Here is a 25,078-nt window from a genome sequence, read left to right as displayed (position 1 = left end):
ATGGGATCAAAGAGTCCAGCAGGGCTTAAAAACCATCTTGTCTACACTTGAGGGGGATAATCCTACACTGCCAAAACACTGACAAGGATGCGGAACAATGGTACTTCACTTAAAGTAAATAAATCTAAAAAGAAAACCAAAACCACTTGTATAAACTCCCCTCCAATGGCTGAGCACCACCTTCCAAAATCTCCCTATCCCCCCTCACTAATCCTGGCTTCTTTATTTTCAGAGCCATGTTTATTGAGGTCATTTACATACAGTAAATTTCACCATCCTTAGTGCACTATGAGTTGGCCGGTCTCACACCATTGCTGACCACCACACAAGCAGGATTTAGAACAGCTCCATCAGCACCCTATTCCCTCATTTCCCATTCTAGTCATGCTTTCACCAAACCCACCCCAGACAACCATGGAAGTGGTTTTTTATTCCTGTAGTTCTGACTTCTCCAGAATACATGGGATCAGATAGTGTGTGGGCTTCTGTGTCCACGTCGTTGGTGTGAATCAGTAGCTTTCTGTGGGACGGCTGTACGGTAGTTCATCTGTCCCCAGGATGAAGTACACTGGAATCATTTCCAGTCTGGGCACACAGTGAATATGGAACTTGGCATCTTGTGATTCTAACCCTGCGGCCTTCTAACTCACAGATTCTAGACCCAAGAGACTTAAGACCTCTGTGTCCTTTCTTCCCTGGGGTTCACCCCACTTCTACTTCCCTGTTCTCATATCTCACCTTCTGTGGTTCACCGTCCTGTTCGGTTTCCTTTGCACACCCCAACATGATCTGTATTCCTCTCAGAATGGGGGTGCCCAGGGCTGAGCATGTTATTCAGGGGCCTCTGGCATGTGGTAGATGAGCCAGAACTCCAGGTGTGGCTGAAAGCTGTAACCAAGAATGGGCTCTTATTCTAGATCTTATAATTCTATTGATAAAGCTCAAAATGAAATTAGCATCTTACATTTTATTATAGTGGCCACATCTTACTGTTAACGAACTTAGTGGGAATAAGTGCAGCCCTTTCCACCTGGCCTGCTGTTGGACCATATGCACTTGGATCCTGGGCCCAAGTTATTCTGTCTTATTGTGTCCACCATGGTCCTGCTACACCAATATCTTCCAGATGCATTTGCTGTTGTTTCCAGCATCACTTAGATCCATTGTTGTCTTTTGTATACACTCACTGGTAAGCTCGGAGGAGGACACAGGCTGAGGCATCACCCACGATCATGGTAGCCAATAATCAGCATCTGTGAGTGTAGACCTCTACCCTCGAGAACCCTCTGTCTAGCCCACGGGTCAGCAAGCTTGTCCTGCAAAGGACCAGACAGGGAATGGTTTTGGCCTTGTAGCCAGCTGCTGCTGCTGTGCTGCTCCCTGCGCCTCTTCTTCCCTTTAAAAATGTAAAACAAAGTCTGAGCACACTCACAGTCTGCGGGCCACATCTCAGACCTTTGTCTCAGACCCTTGTTTCTCACCCTGGTGAGGCTGTTACGGAAGGCTTTGTTAAATGCCTCCATGATGAAATTCAGTCCCAAGCCACTTCTGTTTAGCTTTCCTGAGACGTTGGTCTGGAGCCTAGCAGAGAGACAGGTCAGTCTCCCCTGATTTCATCTGTGAATACAGGTTGGCTCCTGGTGACTGGGAGTGTGGGGGGGGGCTTTACCTTCTCTCCTAGGGAATCGTGAATATGATCCTCACCCGTGCCTGGTCTTTAAGTTGCTCTCCTTCTCCCCAAACCCCGAAAGTGTGTATGTGTGTCACCCACGTGGGTTCTCGTGATTCCCAGTGTGTTACTTATCCAAGTCAGAAGCCTTGAACTCGCCCAACACTGGGGACTCTCTGACAGTCTCCTAGCTCACATTAGGTTTGCTCTTTCTACCTTTTTCAGTTCAAAGATCATTCCAGACAGAAAAGACTTAGAAGCAAAATAGGAATTGATCTTCCACGTTGCACCTCTGGCTGAAGGCGGCCTGCGTATGCCTTCCTGGGGTATTTTTGCTGTTCATGTAATAAGGTAGCTGCTTTGGGTCTCCCACACATTTTCTGGAAACCTCATCTCATTTTGGCTTAAGCTTTCTCAGACTGCTCATCGCCCGAGCCACTCATAGACATAAGTAACTTGGGCGCCCACACCGGTTTGTTTTTTCATAAAGCACTTCTGAAATTGCATAGTCAGAGGACAAGGAAGGAAAGAACAGGAAGAGGAAGGAGGATGGTCTTTATCTCCCCATAAACAACATGGGCCCTTGACGAGGCCCCTTTCTTGCTGTGCTACCCCAGTGGCACTTTGTGGGGAGATGGTCCCCACAGGCTATGCGGTGGGCACCACTGGAGCTTCATGACCTCGAGTCCTGCAGCCTGCAGGCAGCCCTGTCCTGCTCATAGCAGGTTCTCAGCCCATCTCAATCCCACAGGGCTTTCCACCTTTGAGAGAAAATTGTTAGATGTTACATAACATTTGCCGTCTCAGCCAGTAGGAAGCATGTAATTCTGTAGCATTCGGTGCATTCACCGTGTTGTGCAACCAACACAACGATCTGGTTTCGGAACATTTTCATCATCCCAAAGGAAGCCCCAGACCCATTAAACGGCCACTTCCCACTTCCACTAGAACCTGGCAGCCAGTGGGTCACTCTCTGTCTCTGTGGCTTTGCCAGTTCTGGACAGTTAGTGTAAATGGACTCACAACACGTGGCCTTTCAGTGTGGCTTCAACAATAGGAATTTATTCCTTATAGTTCTGGAGAGTGGGAAGTCCAAGACCAAGGTGCCAATCAAATTGGTTTGGGGGTGGGGTGGAGAAAGGGAGGAGAGAAGGAGACAGACAGGTAGAAGGACATAGACATGGAGGCCCTACCCTCACAACTTCATCTAAACCTAATCACCTCCCAAAGGCCCTGTCCCCAGATACCACCTCATTGGGGGATTAAGGCTTCAACGTGTAAATGTAGGAGTGGGGGACACAATTCAGTCCATCCAAATACCGTTTATATAAACTCAGAGTCAAAGTATTTAGCTGTGTGAAGCCCAGTGAAGATATGCAGGTGAACAGGCAGGGAATTACAGGTTGTGATAAGGAACCTGCAGGAAACAAGCAGCGTGGCGGTGAGTTGGGATGAACAGATATTGCAGGGCAAGGGGTGGGGAGATGCTTTAGGTGAGAGAGGCCACCTGAAGAAAGAGGCAACTCCAGCCTTGAAGCAATGGGGAGAAGATCACTCCAGGCATGAGGAGCCGCAGAAAGAATTAGATGTGCCTGAGGAGCAGACCCAGACAAGCTATTGTGGGTGGGCAGAATGAATGGGAGGGAGGACAGGAATCAATGTCTCATTGGCTGAGTGGGAGTATGGACTTCATGGGTATGGGGGCCTCTGAGCAGGGCACCATGGTCTCGTGCTGGGTGAGCAGCAGGATCCACTGGGAGACTCTTCCAGCGGTCCAGGGGCACATGCTAGTGGCTTGGGCTTGGGGTTGGGTGGAGATAGAAGAGGTGGAGAGAAACAGAGGGATTTGGAAGGTAGGACAGCATTACTGATGAGTGGATGGGAGCATTGAGGCAAAGACAGCTATGGATGACTTCTAGGGGAGCTGAGAGAGGAACAGTCGGGTCAGGGGACTGGCAGAAGCTAAGAGTTCAAAGCCGTGGGCCTGATTGAGTTTGCTATGGAGTAAAGTTAAATAGATAGAGATCCTGGGACAAACACCTGTAAACTAAGGAAGCCAGGGTAGAAAGTGAGGGAGACAGGTGGACGCCTTGGGTTGTACTGCTGGGAGTGTCTGAAGGCGGCAGAGCATGGCGAGGAGGACCTGACTCCACTGGCTGCCTGTGCTACTTTGGGCAGGTTGGTGGGATTCTCTGCCCTCCAGGTCAAAGGGAGCATCAGAAGCAAATCCCTCAGTACTGTAACTAGTCAAGAGGCAGAGCCCCTGCTGCTGCCACTAATCAGTGACGATGCTACTCTGTTACTATTATTTCTGATCAAGAGATGAATTAAAAGACTTGGCTTTGGGCTTCAGCTTCTGAGTATCACAGCGAAGACCAGAGCAGTCCCTCTCAGTGCTGAAGTTCTGTTCCGTCTCCTGGGCCTTGCTTGTTGTGTGACCTCACGGTCAGGCTTGTGGTCCTGACGGCTGACCTAGGCTGTCTCCACCTTCACCGTGACCTGCTTTGGCAGCCCTTTGGGTCCATTCCCCTCTCTCTGGTTTCTCACCCCCTCTCCCCATCACCAGTCTTATTCCTCCCCAAGTGAACTGGCTGATGACCCCGAGGATCCCTTTCTGCCCTGTGCCTCATGATCAGGCACTCGGGAAGAATGGTCCCCACCCTGTGTCGGTGAGCCTGGCTCATGGGCCGTGGAAGCCATGGCGGGGATGCGGGCGCGGGGAGAAGGCAAGAGCTTAGACCAATCCCAGGTGTTAGCAGAACCACCCCCTCATCTGCTTACCTCAAGCTTCCAAAACCTGAGGCGAGGATGCTGTGTCACCAGTGCCCAGTCCTCGGCCCCTGAGGTGGGTGGTCACTGCAGAGGCCATTGGTAGTGGCCACCCACCTTTGCTGAGCAGACACCTCCCTCCCCTACCCCCACATGCCTTCTTTGTTTCTTTCCTCTGCCCCCCTTCTAGCTGCCTTTCTCCTTTCCCCTCAGCCCTGCCTGCTCTGATTTTCCTTCACTTAGCCGGGGAGGTGAGCCCTCCAGTCCCTTGCTTCAGGACCCGCCACCCACAGCCTGGCACGTCTTCTGTGCTGCCCCTGCCATGGAACCTTTGCGAGCCAGCTGGGCCTTGGCAGCCCAAGCGCTGGCCCGGGCCAAGAGCTGTGTGCGTGACCTGACAGTGCCCAGCTGGCCCCCGCAGGCCCTGCTCCCCGCAGAAGCCAGGCCGAGGGCTTCTCATTGGCTGCAGCCTGGCCCAGGCTGCCCCAGGGAGTGGAGGATGGGAAAAGGGGAGGGAGACCGAGGGAAAGCCGCCCGGCCACTCCGCGGTGCCCGCTGATAATTGGCTCTCCGGAACCAGCTTGGGACTCAAGGGCCGGCTGGGTCAGGAAGTGGTGTACAATGCTGCTCTTTCAGGGGGACACTGCATGGTCTCAGGTCCCGTGTGACTCCAGGGAAGTCTGGAGAACAGCCCGTTCTTAGAGGCTGTTCTCCAACCTAGACCGGAGGTGAGAGACTGACGCCCAGACTTCCCACTCTCTGCCCGTGGAGGGTCCCCAGGCGTTGCCCAGCTCAGAACCCATTATTTCCTTCAGAGAAAGTCTGGGGAGGAGAAGGAAAGGGAGCTGACTTTCTCAGGGGACCAAGAATCATATGCCTGGTACTCTTTTGAGCAGGAAGCAATCAATTCTTAATAATTTAATGGTTTATTAAGACTCTACACCCTGCCTAAGCTAGTGTGGGCTCACAAGGAAAAAGGCAGGGTCCTGCCCTCGGGATTTTAAGCTCATGAGGGAGGTAAAACAATATAGGAAATAGGAATTCAAAAAGAAAGAAGGGAAGATGAAATTATTGGCCAGAGTGCCCTGGCCAGTCTGGAGGAAGGCAGGTTGGTGTGTGCGGGGAAGTCAGGCGGGACGGAGGAGTGTGTGAGGCACAAGGCGTGCATCAGCCACAGGGAGCTGCTGCAGAGGAAACTTCTGCCCTGCAACCGTCCCTGTGTCTCTTGTTCTGCGGACCCACAACCAGCCTTAAAGACCCCAGAATGCTCTCGGAGCCCCAAAAGCCTTGCCACAGAAACTGGGCAGTGGGCCTGTAGCTACAGCTGGTCCCTGCCTCTTGGGCACTTCTACAGCGGGAAGTGGTGGGAGAACTTTGGGCATGTTGGCTCTAATCTGTGGGCACACCGAGGACCCTGCCAGAGCTTCAAGAGGAGAGTGGGGGCCGCCCTCACTAGGGCAGGCAGGGCTTGCCTGGATCTTGTAGCTGTTGGTTAGAGAACGGCTAGGCCCTCTGTCCGTGAGCTGCGGTCCTACTAGGGGCTACAACACCGATGTCCACGTGGAAGTGTTCCACCCTTTCCTTAGGGCATGGAAGAGGTAATCTCTCAAACTCGGGGATGGAGGGGCCTTTGTAGCATCAGGACCTTCCCAGGCTCAGGCGCCTTCTGTGGATCCCCAGTATTCACGAGGTCAAAGAGGACCTCATCTCAAGGGCCTTTACAGAGTCAAAAAGGGGAAGGGGCCTAGAAGTCATCTTCTAATACAGCCTGAGCCTGTCGGTGTCATTCACAGTCACCCTGAGGAGAAGCTGCCACACCTCTGCCTGCAGGCTTCTAATAATGGGGACTTCTGTCTTCCATGAGACAACTTTAAATTTACCCAGAAATTGCTTCCCTGTACTTCTGCCATCGGTCTAGGTTTGATTCCTGGAGTTATTCCTCCTTCCATAGAATACTTATACTCCTCTAGGTTTTCTTCAGATCCTGAGTTCATTCTAATCGAGGTCATTCTATTTTAGAAGTGATCTAGATTGTCAATTTCTGCATAATGTATAAAATTTTAAGTTGGATAGTGCTTTATATGTGAATTGATCTGCGGAGAATTGAAACCATCCCCTCCATCACTCTGCACACTGCATTTTGAGATCAGACTTGCATTTTGATCAGACTTAAGCAACATCAAAATGTTGCTTAAGTTAGCAACTTAATGAAAAATACATGAAAGCTAGATCATTTCCACCAGTGCTGCTTTGTGATATCTCACTGTGCAGTGAGGTTAGATATAAATATAAGAATTTTTCTTTATACTGAATTGCATCTTGTGAAGTTTAGCCCATTTTTTCAGCCTGTGGAAATCACTTGAATTTGATTCTGTGTCCTCTGTCTGCAGTGTGGGGATTGGAGAACTGTGTCTCTTGTGTGTCTTGACACAGTAGGGCCACACCGCCAGGTCAAGGCCCAGTTCTAGATTTGCTGGTGGAATGACCTTGGGCAATTTACTCAATCTTTCTAAGTCTTAGTTTCCTTGTCTATAAACTAGGGATGATTAATACTGATCCCTCCTTGTAGAATGTGAAATTTTAAGGCTTTAATGAGATTGCTTATTAGCACAGGACCTGAGAAACATTCATTAGCTATCGTTATCTTGATGATTAGCTACTACTAGTTCACTCCTTCATTCTTTTAAAATTGGCTCTCTCTTACCCGGCCTCAGTGTGCCCTTTGCTTGGTGTCCTCTAGGCCTGGAGGGCCCAGGGGTCTTGCCTCTGTTCTTCACCAGCCTGGCTTCAAAACCTTGCAGCATCTTCACTGCTGCATCCCCTGTGCTGGGAGCACCTACTCGCGAATCTTCCATGCTGTATATATTCTGTATCCTACTGAAATTAGTTCTGTAGCCCGCCTTATGTCAGGCTTCTTTCCATTTTTACTCCATCATGTCAGTGGAGGCCTCTGTCCCTTCACTTCTGGACTATTAATAAGCTCCCTCCAACCCCTACCTGCAGAATCTCTCCACCTCTCCTGTAGCACCTGCAATGCTGCCGGCCGGTCTTCCAGCTGCTGTCCCTTCCCACTGCCTAGAAGCCCACTCACTGCCTTCCACACACAGCACCACCCCCTTTCTGGCTTCACCCACTTCCTCCTTTGCGTGCATGCTGCCCTCCACACACCAGCCTGCAAGCTCCAGGCCCAGGCCTTTCCTTGGGATGACCTTTCCGACACGTCCCTCACCTAGACCCACCCCTGCCAGCCCCAGTGCAGTTCAGAGCTTGTCACTGTGTTTCAGGGTTGGGCCTATGAACTGAGGATCCAGCAGACCAGAGTTAGGATCTAATAGTATGACCTTGGGAAAATAACCTTGAGTTTATAATAGCCATATGCATGTACATACAAATACATAGATAAATATTTTTCCAGAAAAATGTGAAAAATGTAAATGTCAAAATTGAACAACAAAACAATAGAAAATGTAAGAGTCATCCTCCAGGAGACACCTTCAGATAAGATGGACATACTTACCTCTGTGAGGCCAGACTCAAAACACACTAGCAGCGAGGAAAATGTCAATTAATGACGAAATGTCTCTACACCCATAAGACCAGCAAAATGAAAAGAAGTGATGACCCCTGTTGCTGGTGGAGATACTTTTGTACGTTGTCAGTGGAAATGTGAATCATTAGTGCCTTTTAAGAAAACAAACTGGCGACCTTATTTGGTTCTGATCAAAACAAGTACAAGAAAGTTTTTGTGTCTTGACACAACAGGGAAATGTGAACACTAACCTTTTGATATTAAGGAATTTTAGCAATCATAGTATTATGGTTAACTTTTTAGGAGAGTCCCTTTTTCCTTAGAGGTTCATACGTAACTATTTACTGGTAAAATTGATTGAATACCGGGGATTTAGCTCAGAAAAAACCAGGGAGCAACGGGATTTGTGGTTGATGGTCAAGAGCAAGGGTCAGCCAACTACAGGCCACATCCAGACCCCCCTGGCTTTGTAAAGGAAGTCTTACCGGTCCAGCCACTCTTATCCCATATGTGTTGCTTTAAGTATCCACTGAGGCTCCTTGACTTGCAGTGGAGACAGTGTGGCCTGCTGAGCCTAAGACTTACTGAAAGTGTTTATGACTTCTCCTCTGTCAGGAAGGATGTTCTGACAGAGCAACACTGCAGCACATGTTCGATCTCTGGCCAGGGAGCTGACCCACATGGCGCAGCAGACCTCTCCTGACTTGCCCGCTGCTCCCCTCAGCAGTGTACTTCAGTAGATTTGCCTGTTCTGTTCCCCACTCTTGACTACGTGTTCATAGAGGTCGATGCAGGGACCGACTATGTGAGGGCCTACTCCACTGGTCTTTATCTTTGTATGTGTTTGGGCTTTTCCATAATAAAAAGTTTAAAAAAATTAATCCTGACCCAGTAACCCCCCTTCTAGGACTCTATCCCTTGGAGGTGGGGGGAGGGAACAATAGTGGGGAAGCATTAATTAATAAAGCTGTATGTATAAGAATGCTCACTAAATTTTTTCCCCATGGTTTAAAAAAACTGGAAATAAATTGATTGTCTACCAGCACGGGAGTGCTTGAATAAATCACATCCACCCACACCATGCAATAGCACATCTTTTTAAAGAATAAGCTAGTTTCTTCAGTCTACTTAGAGAATTTTTCATGAGATCGTTTCAAGTGAAGAAGACAAGATGTAGGGAAATGTCTGTGTAACGATCTGTTTTTATAGAACAGAGGTAAAATGAATCCCTTCTGTGTGGGGTGGGGGGAGAGTGGGGAGACACCTAACAGATTGTCAAACTGCATTAGGGATAGAAAGGATGTAAAGCAAAATAGAAAAAGGGAAAACCTGTACTTAAAAACCCCTACATGCTGTGATCCCATCTCGGTGTTTGTGTAGTTATATTCATATGTATGTTGGCTTTGCTAATTTAGGAAGCTATGTTTTTTGGGTCTCCCTGGTGGTGCAAGGGGTTAAGTCACTATGAAGCTATCTGAAGCCACTGCAGCTGGAGTTCGATCCTCTCTCAGGGAGCTGACCCATATGGCCCGGCAGACCTCTCCTGTCTCGCCCGCTGCTCCCCTCAGCAGTGTATTTCAGTCAATCTGCCTGTTCTGCTCCTCACTTTGTCTCTGGTGAATCCTCTCACCTCTGGCCTGCACCCCAGCTCTTGTATGCATAAATAAGTAAATCTTAAAAAAATAATAATAATAAAAAACAGTGTTTTCTGTTTTTCTTTAAAAAAAATAAAATAAAAAGCTATGGTTTTTAAGTGACCTGAATGGAGACAGTATTTTTAATGCTATTTGTTGTAAGTGAAGAAATCTGGTTAGGAATTAGAAAATGCCCAGCAGTGAGACAGCAAGAGAAGAGAGTGACCACTGCTGGCCTGGGCCAGCCAGGGAAGGCTCCGTGGTGGAGAGGGGTGGCTGGATGGTCTTGGGCCACAGTGGCTCCCTGATCTCAGGGCCTCTTCCTCCTGCTTCCAGAGAAATAATGTTTCCCCGGGGATGAAAAGCATCCCTTTGTGTAGGCTTTAATTGCCATGTTGTTGAGCCAAGTGAATGAGTGGCAGATGAGCACAGCAGCTGGGCACAGCCAATGCCAGGCAGCAAAGCCCGCTGCCTTAGCAGAGCCGGGGCCAGCTGGCCTGGGAGCCCTGCCTACCTCTGCCCCCAGCTGGGGGTCCTGCACTGGAACACTGGGCCCCCAGGGTCTTGGGAGAGCAAGAGAGGAGTCATTGGATGGAGAGAAAGGGGTGGGGCTTCTGGGAGGGTCTAGCCACTCTCAGAAGCGTATTCATCTCATCCTCCCTCCCCTCCCCCTCCCTCTTGTTTTTCAGACTGTCAGCATCAATAAGGCCATTAATACGCAGGAAGTGGCTGTAAAGGAAAAACACGCCAGAAATATCCTTTTGGATGTTGCTTAGAAGACTGACCCTGGGGGAAGGGGGGTCAAATTATGGGGACTAAGGTCAGGGCGAGGCATCCTTGCTCAGCCGCAGGAGGGGGACCCCCCACATAGGCCAGGCTCCCTTAGGGTGTGAGCCGCATTGGGTTGGCAGCAGCTGCCCTCAGAGGCAGACCATCACCCGCTGAGGGCTTCCAGCAGGCCTTTCCTACTTACCAAAGGTCCTGCTGCTCCGCTCCTGGGACTGCAGCTTTTTAAAACTGAGTCATTTGAAGTTACCCCCCTTAGAGATGTTTCTTGGGGCACAGAGGGGTTTTCACTGGGTTATCAAAGTGCTCCAGGCCCCACCCTTTGCCCTAGCATGATACTACTCCCGCCTTGGGGAAATGATCACCTCCCCTTTTCTGAGCCCCAAAGCAGAGGGCCCCCACTGCAGTGGTTGGCCTTGTGTCGATGTAGGGGCTCAATCATGCACCTAGAGCCACCTGTGTGAGCAGGTTTACCCTGAGCCAGAAGGGGAGAAGCGGAGAACCTCAAAATGGACTAGGATCTGGTGACTGGAAGGTCTTCCCCCAGCCTACCACGTTGTATTAGGGTGCCCTGAGACAGCTGGGCCACCTGGCCTGGGAGGCTGCCCATCTGTGGGCGACCACCCTCCTGGCTCTGGGGCTTTGACAAGAAGGGAATGGGTCCCTTGGGGTCTGCCCTTGAGGCGTGGCATCCAAGAGCTGGAGGGCTTGCTTGGCAAAGGCCCCTCCAAAAGACACTGCCCTCTCAGGAAAGTGTGTAATAAAATGGATGTTACTCAAGGAAGATACTGTATTTCCACGTGCCCAAGAATTGCCAGGCTGAGCTTGCAGATATGAGGTGTCTCCACTCCGAGCATTGTCCTCTTGAACATCTTCGCAGTCCTGGTATGGGCTCCAGCCCAGGGGCTGTCTGCGGGAGCTGTGCCTGTGCCCTTGTTTTCCATGACCTTCCCTCACCATGCATACTGGGCACCCACCATGAGAAAGGGGCGCAGACCTTTTGGTCTGTTGTCAACCGCCTGCCTCTCTCCAGCAATGCTGTGCTCTGCTGGAAGTTCTGCCACGTGTTCCACAAACTCCTCCGAGATGGCCACCCGAATGTGAGTCCCGGGCTGCAGGGGACAGGCAGGAAGTGGGGGCCCATGGTGGGGCATGTGGCAACCATCCATGCCCACACTGAGGACTCAGCTGCCCCCTTCTCCTGGCCTCTTGGTCAAGGACTAGGGCAGGGTTGGTCTGTACCTATCAGCCTCTTTTCCCTCCCAGACCCAACTTTTATAATCTGCACCCTCTTTTCCTCTCATATTCTGCCCTCTTCCCTCTCCAGGTGCTGAAGGACTCTCTGAGATACAAAACCGAGCTGAGTGACATGAGCAGGATGTGGGTGAGTTTGGAGTTGCGCCTGCAGCCCGCTGCCCCTCTGCACCCCAACACAGGGGCCACAGAGCAAGGACTGCGGAATAGAACAAAGTCACGTCTCTTGACTTGTACAGGGTTCCTCTCCTGGGCATCTGGGAGAAGTCAGGGAGCCTCCAAGTAGTACCACATTGTCCCCATTCTTACCTGGAGTCCCTGGAAACTGCAGAGAAATTCTCTGTGCCTGGGAATGTCGTCTGCCAATGGAACCCCATGTCACAATGCTCCCCAGGTTTGGGACCTCCTCAGTAGTGACCTTACCACAGTTTCCACCTTTTTTCCCTTCCACTGCTACCATTGGGGTCACAGTAATTAAGAACTAGCAACCCCTATTCTTATGCCAGTGCCTTCTCTTTCCTAGCACTTTAGGTGGTGACATCAGAATCAGTGGAAAAGAGTGTCTTTACACCCATGCTAGCGTTCCCTAGAGTCCAAGAATATGTGTGTAGTGAGGGGTGATCCGCATTTTGGTGAATCTCCTTGATTGATTGATTCTGACATGCGCCTTGGCCCCCACTGGTGGAGAACAGCTACTCTAGCCCTTTCCTCCCAGTTCATACCTGTGTCTGTCTGAGCTCCCAAAATGTCACAGTTATGTCCTCACCAACGATGAGGTAGGAGGGGCCCATGGAAGGAAGCAGCTCTTCCTTCGTCCCAAAGCTGGTAACCTGAACAGGGCTGAAAGCTGTCCCCAGATCCCTTAGCTACTCCCCAGAGAGCTTTCTGTCACATCCCTATAACTTAGAAAGCTTAGATCTTGTGCCCTTTTTTGTTAGAATTTCCCTCTATATCTTTTACTTTCAACTTTTCTATATCCTTCTATCTTAGAACTATCACTTGTAAATAGCAATTAATTGAATTTTGTTGTTGTCTTTTAACTGCGCATTTAACGCCATTCACATTTGTCATAATACATGTTATGCTTAGATTTATATCTCCCATCTTATTTTGTGCTTTCTATTTGCCCCCTCCATTCAGTGTTTTTTTCCTCTAGTTCCTTGCCTTCTTTGGGGCTGATTGTTTTTTCATTCCATTACAGGTTGGGAGATTTTTTTTTTATAAAAATCTGCTTTTATGTTTTGTATTATGGATGCTACCTAATGTTAAAATGCATGTGTAGTTTATCAAGGTCTAAAATTTATATCTTTATCCGTTTCCTGTGTAACACAAAGATCTTAGAATATTGTGACTCTATTTACTCCCTCTTGTATGCTATTGTTGCCACATGTTTTAATTTTGGTTGGTTTTCTTTTCAGACTCTCTATTTTATTTTAATTATTTTTTCCTGTCCTCTTGATCTCTCCATTTCTCCTTGTATCTCAGTTCTTCCATCTAGGGTCACTTTCTTCTAGGCAGAAGAAATTGCCTTCAGAATTATTTCCTTCAGAATTTCCCTTGGGGAGAGTTCTGCTGGTAGCAAACAATCATTTTTACTTGTTTGCACCATTTTGCACTCCCACCAACAATGAATGAGAGTTCCTGGTGATCCACCTCCTCACCGGCATTTGGTATTGTTAGTGTTCTGGATTTCAGCCATCCTGATAGATGTGTGGTGTATCTCATTGTTTTAATTTGTGTTTCCCTGGTGACATGTGATGTGGAGCCTCATTCCTCAGGCTTATTGCTATCTACGTTTTCTTTGATGAAGTGTCCATTAAGGACTCTGACCCATTTTTTAAATCCGTTTTTTTCTTATTGTTGACTAGTAAGAGTTCCTTGTGGGCGTCCCTGGTAGCTCAAGGGGTTAAGTCTCAGTTCTATAAAGCTATTGCCGGCAACTGTGGCAGGAGTTCAATCCCCGGCCAGGGAGCTAGCTACCCACATGGAGCAGCAGATCTCACCTGTCTCGCCCACTGCTCCCCTCAGCAGTGTATTTCAGTAGATCCACCTGTTCTGCTCCCCACCCTGTCTCTGGTGAGTCCTCTCACCTTCCCACTCCTCTGGCCTACACTTCAGCTCTTTGTATGAATAAATAAAAAAATCTTTAAAAAAAAAGTTTTCTGTATATTTGGGATGAATCCTTTATCAGATATGTCTGTTGCAAATTTTTCCTCCCAGGCTATGGCCTCTCTTCTCAATCTCTTGATATTGTCTTTGAGAACAGTTTTTCTTTTTAACGAAGTTCAACTTATCAGTTATTTCTTTCATGGGTTGTGTCTTTAGAGTGTATCTAAGATGTCATCACCACATCCAAGGTCATCTCGGTTTTCTCCTGAGTTATTATCAGGAGTTTGGCTTTTGGCACTTTAAGTCTGATCCATTCATCTTTTACTTCTTGATCCTTGTGCATTTTTTTGTGAAATGTAGTTGTCTTTGAGGATGAGCTTATTTTCTCTTTTTCTATTTTTTGCTTTCTAATTTTTCTATGAATTAAGTATAATGTAAAAATTACTAAAATGCATTTTCATAGAAAATGAATACATTATTAAATCCTGTCACCTCTGGCATTGATATATTCTATAACATACTTGATTACTCACCTCCCTTTGGTGCCCTTTGAGGTATATTTCAATGCTGTAGAGAATATAGATACAATTAAAAGAAAACATAGATGTCAAACTCATGTGGGAAGCACAGCCTTTCAGTTAAGTGTTCTTTGCGCCCCATTTCCAACCTTTTTTGCATCTAACTGGAAATTGCCAGCATTACTCTAATCCTAGCTCTGTCTAGGCGCTCAGGACATGACTGTGTGGGCAAATTCCATGGGAAGGTTTATTCTTTGCCAGCTAGGATTGATCCCATTTCAAATCCCCAGCCCATGTATATAACACACGTAGAGCTCTTAATCTGTTGGAGTCTCTCTGGAGGAGGTATTTCCTCTCCTTTGCTTAGAGACAGAAGGAAGGAATTAGCCTATAGAGACTGTGATTACCAGGAGTGGGGCACTTAAAATCCTTAAACGATAAGCTTTCTCTTGAATTTATCTGAAAGAAGTTCTCTTGTTTGTACCTAAGATTGTACTGGAGAACATTCATTTAAACATAAATTATAATAAAAACAATGTGCCTACAGCTAAAATGTATGGCAGTAGGGAATTGGTTTGATAAATTACTGTACATAATACGAAGTACTGGGCAGTCACTAAAAATAACGACACAGAAGAAATATTAAGTAGATGGGAAAAATTGCAGTGTATTAAATGAAAAAAAAAAGATTCTGTTTTAGAATAAAGGTGGAGCACAGAGAATTTTTAAGGCAATGAAACTACTCTGTATGATACTGTAATGCTGTTACATGTCATATATATTTATCAAACTCACAGAATGTACATCGAGAGTGAACTCTGATGGAAACTTTACTTTGGGTAACGATACATCAATAGGCTCATTGATTGTAACAAAGGTGTCACTCTAGTGCAGGATGTTGATATTGGGGGGATCTGTGGTAGGGCACAGGTATATAGGAAATCACTGCTTTCTGTTGAATTTTGTTGTGTTGTGAACCTAAAACTGCTCTAAAAAATAAAGTCTATTTAAATTGAAAAAAATCAAATATCGTTTTGTACCTGAAAATATTGGCCATGATTATATCTGGTGCTTAAATTAAGGGTGATTTATTTGTATATGTGTATTTTTTATATTTTGCAAATTTTCAACAGTAGATGTGTGTTATTTCCATAGTCAGGATAAAAATTCTTCAAAACAGAAGTCCTGACTATAGGCCTCTCACCCCAGACACTTAATGCTGACACCATACTTTCTTTCCTCTTTCCAAAAGGGTCACCTGAGTGAGGGGTACGGACAGCTTTGCAGCATCTACCTCAAACTGCTGAGAACGAAGATGGAATACCACACCAAAGTGAGTCTCTGCCTCCAGCATCAGCTTCCCCCCCACCCAAGCCCCACAACACCTCTGTGCGCCAGCGGGATTCGTTGAATGAGTGATAGAATGAACCAGAACCTAGAGCAGATTGAATAGCACAGAAGGCTGCTTGACCAAGAGTCAGGAATGAGTCCAGCCCTTCCTTTTTTGAAACCAGAGGACCGGAAGGACAGCTGGGTGCATTTTGTAGGAGGAAGGGATTGGGAAGCAGGCTGCTGAGGTAGGTAGTTCCAGTGATGTGAGAAGGCAGGCATGTGCTGAGGGTGACACTGGGACTGAGTGGAAAGGGGAAGCCATGAGGGACATGGGGCTGAGGACGCTGATGCCAGAGGGAATGATCTAGTCTTGACACCAGCTGTGAGCCTGTCTCCAGGGACACTTGGCAGCTGGTCCCAGCACAGAGCACGTGACCAAGAGCTAGGCTCACCAGGCTTTAACAGCAGCGTGGTGGGAGCAGAGGCACTGAGAAAGGCGTGGGGGAAGGGCACCAGTCACCATCATAGCGTCCAGACTGAGCGAGGAAGTAAATATGGCAAGAGGAGGCCAACAGACCAGAAAAGAGGTTGATAAGGAGCTGGGCATGGCCGAGATGGAACAGCAGGAGTGATGGGCCAGGAGGGAGGACCAGGAGGGCAGAGGGCGGCGGCACGGGAGTTCTGTCTTCAGGGCCTGAAATGCTCACATCGGAATTTAGAAATGCCCTTGATGGGTCACCCATCCCTGCCCACCCCTTGCCACGGTGTCCCACCCACTCGGGACAAACCATGCTATGGCAGAGACAATGATACAGATACTGCACAATGATTGCTGGTACACGGAATTTCTCTCATTTGGGGGCACATGATGCAATATTCCCTACCTCTGAGTTTGTTTTACTAATTGTTTTGCTTAAACTGGTAGAATGGGTTTGCCCTTTCTCAAAACAGCAGCTTCAGGAAAGGACAGCAGAAGGCCTGGACAGGATTCAGAGGGTATGAGTCTTGTAGGTGGCTAAGGGCCTGTTCCTCTCACATAGAGGGGGTCATCACCCCTCTGGAGAGCAACATTAGAATGTCCAGGCCACAGATGGTCAGAGAGGACCCTCTCCTGGCTCCCAGCAATGAAATGGAGGCTTCACTTCTGATGATGGTTAGTGGATGCTTGTTGCTGTGAGCAAATTGAGGTGCCCGTCAGGACTGGGGGGCAGGGTACATGCTGATACCATCTCCCCAGATTCCTGCTGTTGCCTGAGCCTAGTGCAAATAGCTTGATTGATATCAACTTAATTGGGCTGATTGGAGAGTTCTTGAGCTACCCTCCTCTGAGCCCTTCCTCTGCCTCCCTTCCAGAATCCCAGGTTCCCAGGCAACCTTCAGATGAGTGACCGGCAGCTGGACGAAGCTGGAGAAAGTGATGTTAACAACTTGTAAGTGGCTGTCCTCGTGCTCTGAACCAGTGGGGAAGCTGTCTCTTCCCTTTAGGGTCTCAGAGGGCCTGATGGCAGGGGATGGGGCTGGGGTGGGGACTACAGCCTTGGGGTGAGTTGGCCTCTGGGCCCCTACTGCTGGTGCCTCCCTCAAGGCTCTCTTATGGCAGGGCTCTCTTCTCTGTCACCTGCTCTGGCTGCCCAGCATGGCGCCTGTCTTCTCCCTCTGCTACTGCAGCTGTTGAATTTGCCCTGCTTGATCTTCAAATGGCTTAATACCCACTTAGGAGGGGCTAAGAATTAGAGCTGGCGTGTGTGCATGCATGTCTGTGTGTGTGTGTGCGCATGCGCTTGTGTGAGGGTGTGATGCTAGGTGCATACATGCACGTGCACACTGGGGACAGAAACAGCAGTAGAGAGCGTGGGAGAAGAGATGAGTGATGTGCTGACCTCAGGCTGTGGGGTGTAAGCTCTCTTTCCTCTTTGGTCCAGCTTCCAGTTAACAGTGGAGATGTTTGACTACTTGGAATGTGAACTTAACCTCTTCCAAACTGGTGAGTCTCGCCCTCCCATCTGGCCCAGGCACTCGTGGGGATGGCCTCATTCCCAGCCTCGCTTCCTGCTTGGACGGAGCAGCCTGGCCACACTCTCCCTACAAGTCGTGCAGCATGGGGCCAGGGGAAAGGGGCTGATCACACCCTAGTCCTGCTCTCTGCGCCCCTCCAGCAGAGAGGACCTGAAGCTCTGGGATATTTTCAGAGTTGGTGATTTCATACCTGAGCAGAAAGACAATGCTCCCCATCCTGCCAACCTCCCCCAAGCCCAGAGCACCAAGAGCCCAAGACTGATCCCGCCTCTTTGACAGCCCTGGAACTCTGACCCCAGCAATAGCTGGTCTTTTGCCCCAACCCTGCCTACTACTCAGAGCAGGGCTCGCACTTGGAGGGCTTTCTGCTCAGGAGGAAGAGCTCCTGTCTGCTGTTTGGTTGGCAGATAGCAGAGGAGTAGCCGAGTTGGATAGTTGCCCACAGCCATGTGAGAAGCCCCAAAAGTCCCGTCCCACTAGCTGGGGGTTGGCCACCCCTCGGGGTTCCCTAGTGTCTGTAGGCTGTCAGCCCGTAACCCATCCCTGCCAAGACTCAGGAAACTGTTTCCTTCTCTCCAATGTCCTCTATCCCCACACCTTCCAGCCGGGCTCCCCCTTCTTCCTTCGGGGACCAAGTCAGTTTTCTGAGATTCAGGGTGTTCCATGACAAGCATCCAATTCTGTGGAAGGGAGTCCCACACTTCAGTGTCTGCCCAGCGTGGCCCCTTCTCAGCACTGGGACACGGAGGGCCCACTCTTGGGGTTCGGCTTCTCTCACGGAATACTCGCCCCTAAATTCCAATTTCTTGGGCTAGCTCACCTGTGCACTTGTTCACCTGTAGTTACAACTGGCCTGTTAGGTCCCAGCACTGAACTAGTCGGCCAAGTCCTTCACACCACAGCGTACAAAATCCTGAATACTGTGGCTAATCCATCCCATGCAGGATGTGCTCAGAGAAGCTCCAGAAAATTTAGAAACCATGATTTGTGGTAGAAATAAGATACTCTGCCTGCTAAGCACACCACCTTACAAAAGTCAATAGAGAGATAAAAATGTAGTCCTTGCCCTCAGGCATCCCCAGCCAGGCAGGAGAAAAGTGGTTTAGGCACTTTTTAAAAAAGCATTTGGAAATGCTTGCATAAAGACAAAAGAATGCATTTAGCTTCAGGTGGGACATGCACATGGGAATATATAAGAATTCTTTGACATGGGCTTTGGAATGTGCTTTGCTTAAAGGCAGTTTTGAGTGATGGTCTTGGGTCATCATCCTGGGGAGAGTCTAGTTGACCCAAGTTCTCAGGCCTAGCCACCTTCCCAGATCCTGCCTGCCTGCCTGCCTCTGCTGTAGAGGCAACCTTTGCCATGGTCCTCTTAGCCCCTGCAGACTGCTGGAGTAAGAGTGAGCAGGGATGGTGATAACATCAATAAGGTTTGAGTAGCTGGGAGGACAAGGATGCAATGCCGGCAAGTCCCCAGTGGCCAGCTCAGCCAACCCTTCTGCTCCTGCATCCATGGTACCTGGCTCTGTTTTCAAGTGCACTGACCACTGATATCATTATCCTCGCTGCTGAGCTCCTCTTCCAAGTCAAGAACCATGCTCTACTCATCTCTACTCTAGCCCCATGCCTCTTCTATGGCAGGTGCTCAGCAGAAATCAAGAATGGTTGCTCTAGATAAACAGCAACAAATAACAAGTGAACAGAGCTCTCTCAGAGAAGTCTCAACATGCAGCTGAATGCTGCAGGATGTCTGGGGTGAATTAGCCACTTAACAATTTTCTAGAGCAAATGACTCGAGTCATGGCACAAACCCCGCCATGAGCTAGCATTGACTTGGACTCAAGAGCCCTCTACCACATGTCTCCTGCACCCCTCCGCATCCCCAGGCACCCACTGTGAGCTGCAGCAATGAAGAGCACTGGTGGTGGGAGAATGCTCTGCAGCGACCGAGCTCTAGTCTGTGGCCCTGCGAGATCCCCACCAATTCCCTTGGGAGGGCACCACAGTTTCTTCAGCTGTAGGAAGCAGCAAGTCTTTTTTTTTTTTTTTTTTTTTTTATTTTTTTTATAGAGGCATGTTTTATTTATTTGTTTGTTTCTTTGTTTTATACAAGCACTGGGTACAGTCAGAAGCGCGGGAGGGTGAGAGAATTCACCAGAGCCAGAGGGGAGAGCAGAGCAGGCAGAAGGACCGAAGTACACTGCTGAGGGGAGCAGCGGGCGGCAGGAGGGGTCTGCGCGCCATGTGGGACCCTCCTCTGGTGGCCGGGGAGCAGCCGGGGATCGAACCAGCGCCGCAGAGGTCGCCGGCAGCTTCGCAACCCAGCGCTCAACCGCTGCGCCACCGGGGAGGCCCGGAAGCAGCAAGCCTTTATAATTAACATTTGGGAGGACATGTGCACTGGTTCTTAAGATGTACTCCCTGGACCAGCAGCGTCAGCATCCCCTGAGAACTTGTTAGAAATGCAGCTTCTCAGGTTCAGCCCCAGATCTACTGAATCAGAATCTCAGGGTGGGGAAGAGAATATCCCAACAGCCTCTGTTTTAACAAGTCCTTGTATGCATTGACCAATATTGTATCTACTAATCACACATGGCTATTTAAATTATAAATTAAATAACATCTAGCAGTCAGCCCTTGGTTGCACTGAGTGGACACACACAGCTAGCATATCGAGAACATTTCCATTATCACAGAGTTCTGTTGGACAACACTACTCAGGCGATCCTGACGCATGCTCAAGTTTGAAAATAGTGAACTAGGGACTATGGTTTTCAACCCCGGCTCCATCTTAGAATCATGGCGGGGTGGCGGGAGGTTGCTTTTGAAACCTACAGTTGTCCCAAACCTACTCCAGGCCAACTAAAACAGAATAGTAGATGGGGGAAGTTGCAGGCAGACATTCATAGTTTTTAAAAGTCCCCAGGTGATTCTCATCAATGTCAAAGTTGAGAAGCCCTGCACAACACAATGCCCTTGACATGCTCATTTCATTCTTGTGAGACCCTTAGGTGGTACATGCTATTGTAACCATCTGCATTTGACAGGAAAGCTCTGGAAGCACAGAGAGGTCGAGTAACTTGTCCACGGTCACACTGCTCTCCACACTGTCAGATGCCAAGGGGCATTCCTGGAAAGCACCGGGCAGGCGGGTGCGGAGCAGCGTGTGATTCCTTGCCAGAGTGCAGCCTGAGGAAGCCAGTAGACGTGGGGATGGCCGCCTTGCAGTGACAGCTGCTTTTAATTTGTGTCAAGAAGAAAAGCTGCCTTTTAATTAGAACAGTTTGGGATTTTTTTTTTTTTTCCAGTTGCCAGACTAACCCAGTTAACAGGGATTAGTGCAGTCGGGGAAGGCGGAACACAGCAGCTCTGGGCTTGCCTCGGGCAGCCCCGCTCCCCGAAGGACTGCAGGGAAGGTTTCCTCGCAGGCCGCGGGCACTGAGTCTGGAAACGAGAACCAGCCACTTGCAAGGAGGAAATTGGCCCTGGCCAGTGCTGGGCACTGAAGGTTATGGCCAGGCATCTCGTTGCTTGGGTTAGGAGTAAGGGACAGGGGGAAGTTAATGTGGAGCATTTGTGGGGCAAGACCCGGGGAGAGCGACTTGCTCTCGGGAGCTCAGCAGCATGGAGATCTGTACTTCCGCTCCCTGGATCCCCTGAGGATCTCCATCGGCTTTTCATCCTAATGGTTCTTCCTCCCAGGCCGCGGCCTCAGCCCTGGTAGCCCTCTCAGTTGTCCACCCAGGACGCCTGCACATCCCCTCTGGTGCCCCACGAACCCTCTGGCAAACCACCAGGAAGCCCAGGCTGACCATTCCTTCTCTGTGTTCCGGTCGCAACATGTTAGCCGGAAGCCACCAGCAGACTGGGGGCTTCTTGTAAGGGGGACCCCAAGGGCTGTCTCAACAGCCCCTTCCTGTCCTGAGATTCTGATTCCCAGTGAGACGGGGCTTCCCTTGAACAGCAGCCCATTTGCCATATCAGAACCTCTGCAAGATGATGTGCTCTGCTTCTCTGATCAGACTGCAGGTGGGGGCCCCAGATCCTCAAGACAGGCAGGAAGGAATTCTCCATTGTAGGTACAACCCCGGTCATCAGAAAAGCTCTTTCCCAGCTTCCTCCTGACTGTGCAGAGTAGAGCTGAGGTCTCCCATCCACATCGCTTGGAACCAGGCTCCTGGTCTATTCTGCTGGCCACTTGGGCTCTGTCTTAACACACCACCTCTAGGACCACTTTCTGGCTCTGTGATCCCCCTCAAGTCATTTACCTTCATTTTCTCGCCCGTGTGATGGGGAACCTTTTCCTATCCCGTGCAAGTGAAATGCATTACAAGAGAGAGCGCATGTAGGGAACAGGCTGGACCTTCTGCCTTCTGCCCCGCTGGGGAGGTCACTGTAACTCCTCGCTCTCCTTCCTCTCTCCTTGTTTACTCCCCAGTCTTCAACTCCCTGGACATGTCCCGCTCCGTGTCAGTGACCACAGCTGGGCAGTGCCGCCTCGCCCCGCTGATCCAGGTCATCCTGGACTGCAGCCACCTCTATGATTACACTGTCAAGCTTCTCTTCAAGCTCCACTCCTGTGAGTACACTGGGCAGACCAGCTCTGGGAGCCCCTGGCAGATCCTCTCAAGGCCCTGGGCTTTCTGCCCTATTCTGCTCTCTTGAGACTAGAGGAGCAGGCCAAGGAAGCACCTGGCTTGCCACAGTGGCTTCCCAGGATGGCTCTCACCCTCCACAGCTCCATACCCATCCTGTGTTCTAAGAATCACACAAAAGATAACTGGACTGGTTTCACAGGAGCAAAGTCAGTGGTTCCAAAATGTTCATCGTCTCAATCTCTTTGTACAAATGGTACTATGTGGGAAAACAGAAGATAGAGCTGCTCAAATAGAGGGCCATCCCCATCTGGCCACAGATTTCTGGGGTACTTCCATGGAATGTATTTTATTTTTTTAAGATTTATTTTATTTATTTATGCATACAAGAGCGGAGTGTAAGCCAGAGATAGGGGGGTGGGGTCAGACCGCAATGGCCTGACCACGGTAGCAGCAGTGGTGACCTGACCAAGCAGCAGGGTGAGTGACACAGGCCCTACAGTGTCACTCACCAGAGACAAAGTGGGGAGCAGAACAGGTGGACATTCTGAAAAACACTGCTGAAGGGAGCAGTGGGTGAGACAGGAGAGGTCTGCTGCGCTATGTGGGTCAGCTCTTTGGCTGGGGATTGAACTCGTGCTGCAGTGGCTGCGGGCAGCTTCATTGTGCTGAGACTTAACCCCTTGAGACACCAGGGAGGCCCCCATAGAATATATCTTAGAAATTACTGGTCTTACAGAAGTTCTTGCCCTTTCATGTGCTTGTTTAAAACAGTGCTACTGTAGGTCCAATGGGCTAAGGTCTGCATTGTTGAATCTGGTGTGGGTGGTGAATATATCACCTATTCAAAAATTGCTAAAATTAAAAAGTAAGAATAGAACTACTGAGTTGTGATCTGTAAATACGGTTCACAGAATCACAGTCAGGGAGGGGAAAGGGCCTTAGAGAGCCCAGTCTGTGGCAAGGAGGCCCGCCCGAAGCAGTTGCTACCCATCCAGCAGCATCAAGTTAGCAGTGACTAAGCGGGCACTGAACCAAGTATCAGTCCTGTGGCCTTTGCCTTCTGACAGGCAGTCGCCCAAGTAGACTCGGTGAATCTCTACCAGACCAACATCCACCCAGGGCCCAGTCAGGACACCTAGCGCACAAGCCCCTGGAAGGAACTGCCCCGCAGGGCCTGTGTCACTTACCCTGCTGCTTGGTCAGGTCAACACTGCTGCTCCCGTGGTCAGGCCGCTGTGGTCACACTCCAGGAACAAACAGAAGGAAGGCTTTGGAGGACAAGCACCCCCAGACTCCCTGCTGGTCCCACTAGGCCCCCATGATTACCAGTCCTGGGGATGCTCTAGACCAGGAATGTCCCCTAACAGGACTGGCCCCCAGCTCTAGGAGGGGTGGTCCCTCTCTCTGGAGCCTGCTGGATTTGCCTGTTCTGGTCCTTTTCCTCTCTCATTCTCCCCCGTTCCTTCCAGGTCTCCCAGCTGACACCCTGCAAGGACACCGGGACCGCTTCATGGAGCAATTCACAAAGTAAGGGGCTTAAGTGACAGGAGTGAGGGCAAATCAAAAAGTGCTGTAAGGTCAGTTCCTCCGTGAGAGAGTATTTGCTTTACAATAATTGAAGGGTAGGGATATCTGCATTCTAAGGCAATAAAGCAGTTTATTTATCAATGACTAGGGAAGCTATGGATTCTCAAATAACCCCACAGAAGCACCTGGAAGATATCATTCATTCATCACCTGCTTTATATACTCAGCACTTCATCCTCTTCTTTCTCCCCCTAGTTTTTCATGGTCTCATATCATGTACATGCTGTCAGCTCCCACATACGTGTCTCTACTCAAACCTTACTGAATTCCCATCTCCCGTACCCAGTTGCTGTTTGACAATAAGACACCAAGACTGAAACTCAAACTGAACAATAGCTTTTCCTCCAGAATTCTTTTTTCTCTCTCATCTTTTCTATCTCAGTAAATACTGCTACCATCTGCTTAGGCCAGAGATCTGGAGTCCACCATTTTTCTCTTCCCATGTCCAGTACAACTCTGTCTTGGTTCCATCCGTATCTCCATCTCTTCTCTACCACTGCTACTTTCTAGGACCCTCCAATACTGATGGGACTCCAGGACGTCCACCCCTGGCCCCTGGAATCTAACAGCTGGGAAACACCCAGCAGTTAAACAGCCTTGTGAAAATGCCAATCCCTTGTTTGAAAGTTCTTGATGGCTCTTACTTAAACTGAGAATGAAATGCAAGCTCTTGTCCATGACCCACAAGGCCCTGCATGGTCTGGCCCCACCTGTCCTCTCTGACCTCGTCTCCAGCCCACCGTATTTCAGACTCCTCTTCCAGTTCCTGGAGCCCACTGGTGCACCCCACCTTAAGGGCCTCCCCGCTTGCTGTAGGTCCTGTGAGCTAAGGTCTGCATTGTTGAAGGCACATCCCAGATGAATCTGGTGTGGGTGGTGAATATATCACCTATTCAAAAAGGCCCTCCTTCAGGGCCTTCCCTCCCCCGGCTCCCAGCCTGGCCAGCTCCAGGTCGTCTTTGGTCACCGGTCCTCACACAGGCTGTGTCAGTACCTCATTTCAGTCGGGCCTTCACCCCATCTCCCGTTCCTCCATGCTCACCCCACCCTGTACCTCTATCTCGACACCCTGCTTATTTCCTGCGTTCGTTTGACTCTCTTGTCTGCTGAAGTGCTCCAGAAATGATCTGAATGGATTAATGAGCTACTTAGCCAGCTCTGGTCCAGGAGAAGTAGTTTGTCTGGATAATGGATCAATAATTCTGGTGTGTTTGGGAAAGAACACTGGTGACTAGACGGGTCGGGACAGGAGGGGATGGAAGAGAGTAGTACCGAGG

At 49.4% G+C, this 25,078-nt stretch overlaps 1 protein-coding gene across 1 annotated transcript in view; it reads left to right on the top strand.

Moving 5' to 3' along the window:
- HIP1 (huntingtin interacting protein 1) overlaps positions 1-25,078 on the top strand; it is a gene marked incomplete at both ends in the record, with an annotated part of 118,284 nt that overhangs the window by 75,691 nt on the left and 17,515 nt on the right. The window contains 8 exons of the mRNA XM_084251034.1: positions 10,291-10,354; positions 11,345-11,487; positions 11,715-11,771; positions 15,521-15,601; positions 16,954-17,030; positions 17,523-17,584; positions 22,055-22,195; positions 23,684-23,741. Coding sequence (XP_084107160.1) covers positions 10,291-10,354; positions 11,345-11,487; positions 11,715-11,771; positions 15,521-15,601; positions 16,954-17,030; positions 17,523-17,584; positions 22,055-22,195; positions 23,684-23,741 — 683 coding nt within the window. The remainder of the gene's footprint in view (positions 1-10,290; positions 10,355-11,344; positions 11,488-11,714; positions 11,772-15,520; positions 15,602-16,953; positions 17,031-17,522; positions 17,585-22,054; positions 22,196-23,683; positions 23,742-25,078) is intronic.

The sequence above is a fragment of the Talpa europaea genome, assembly GCF_964194135.1.
Source record: "Talpa europaea genome assembly, chromosome: 12".
Lineage (NCBI taxonomy): Eukaryota > Metazoa > Chordata > Mammalia > Eulipotyphla > Talpidae > Talpa > Talpa europaea.
Note: the sequence above shows the minus strand (reverse complement) of the source record. Positions and strands in the feature narration are given on the sequence as shown.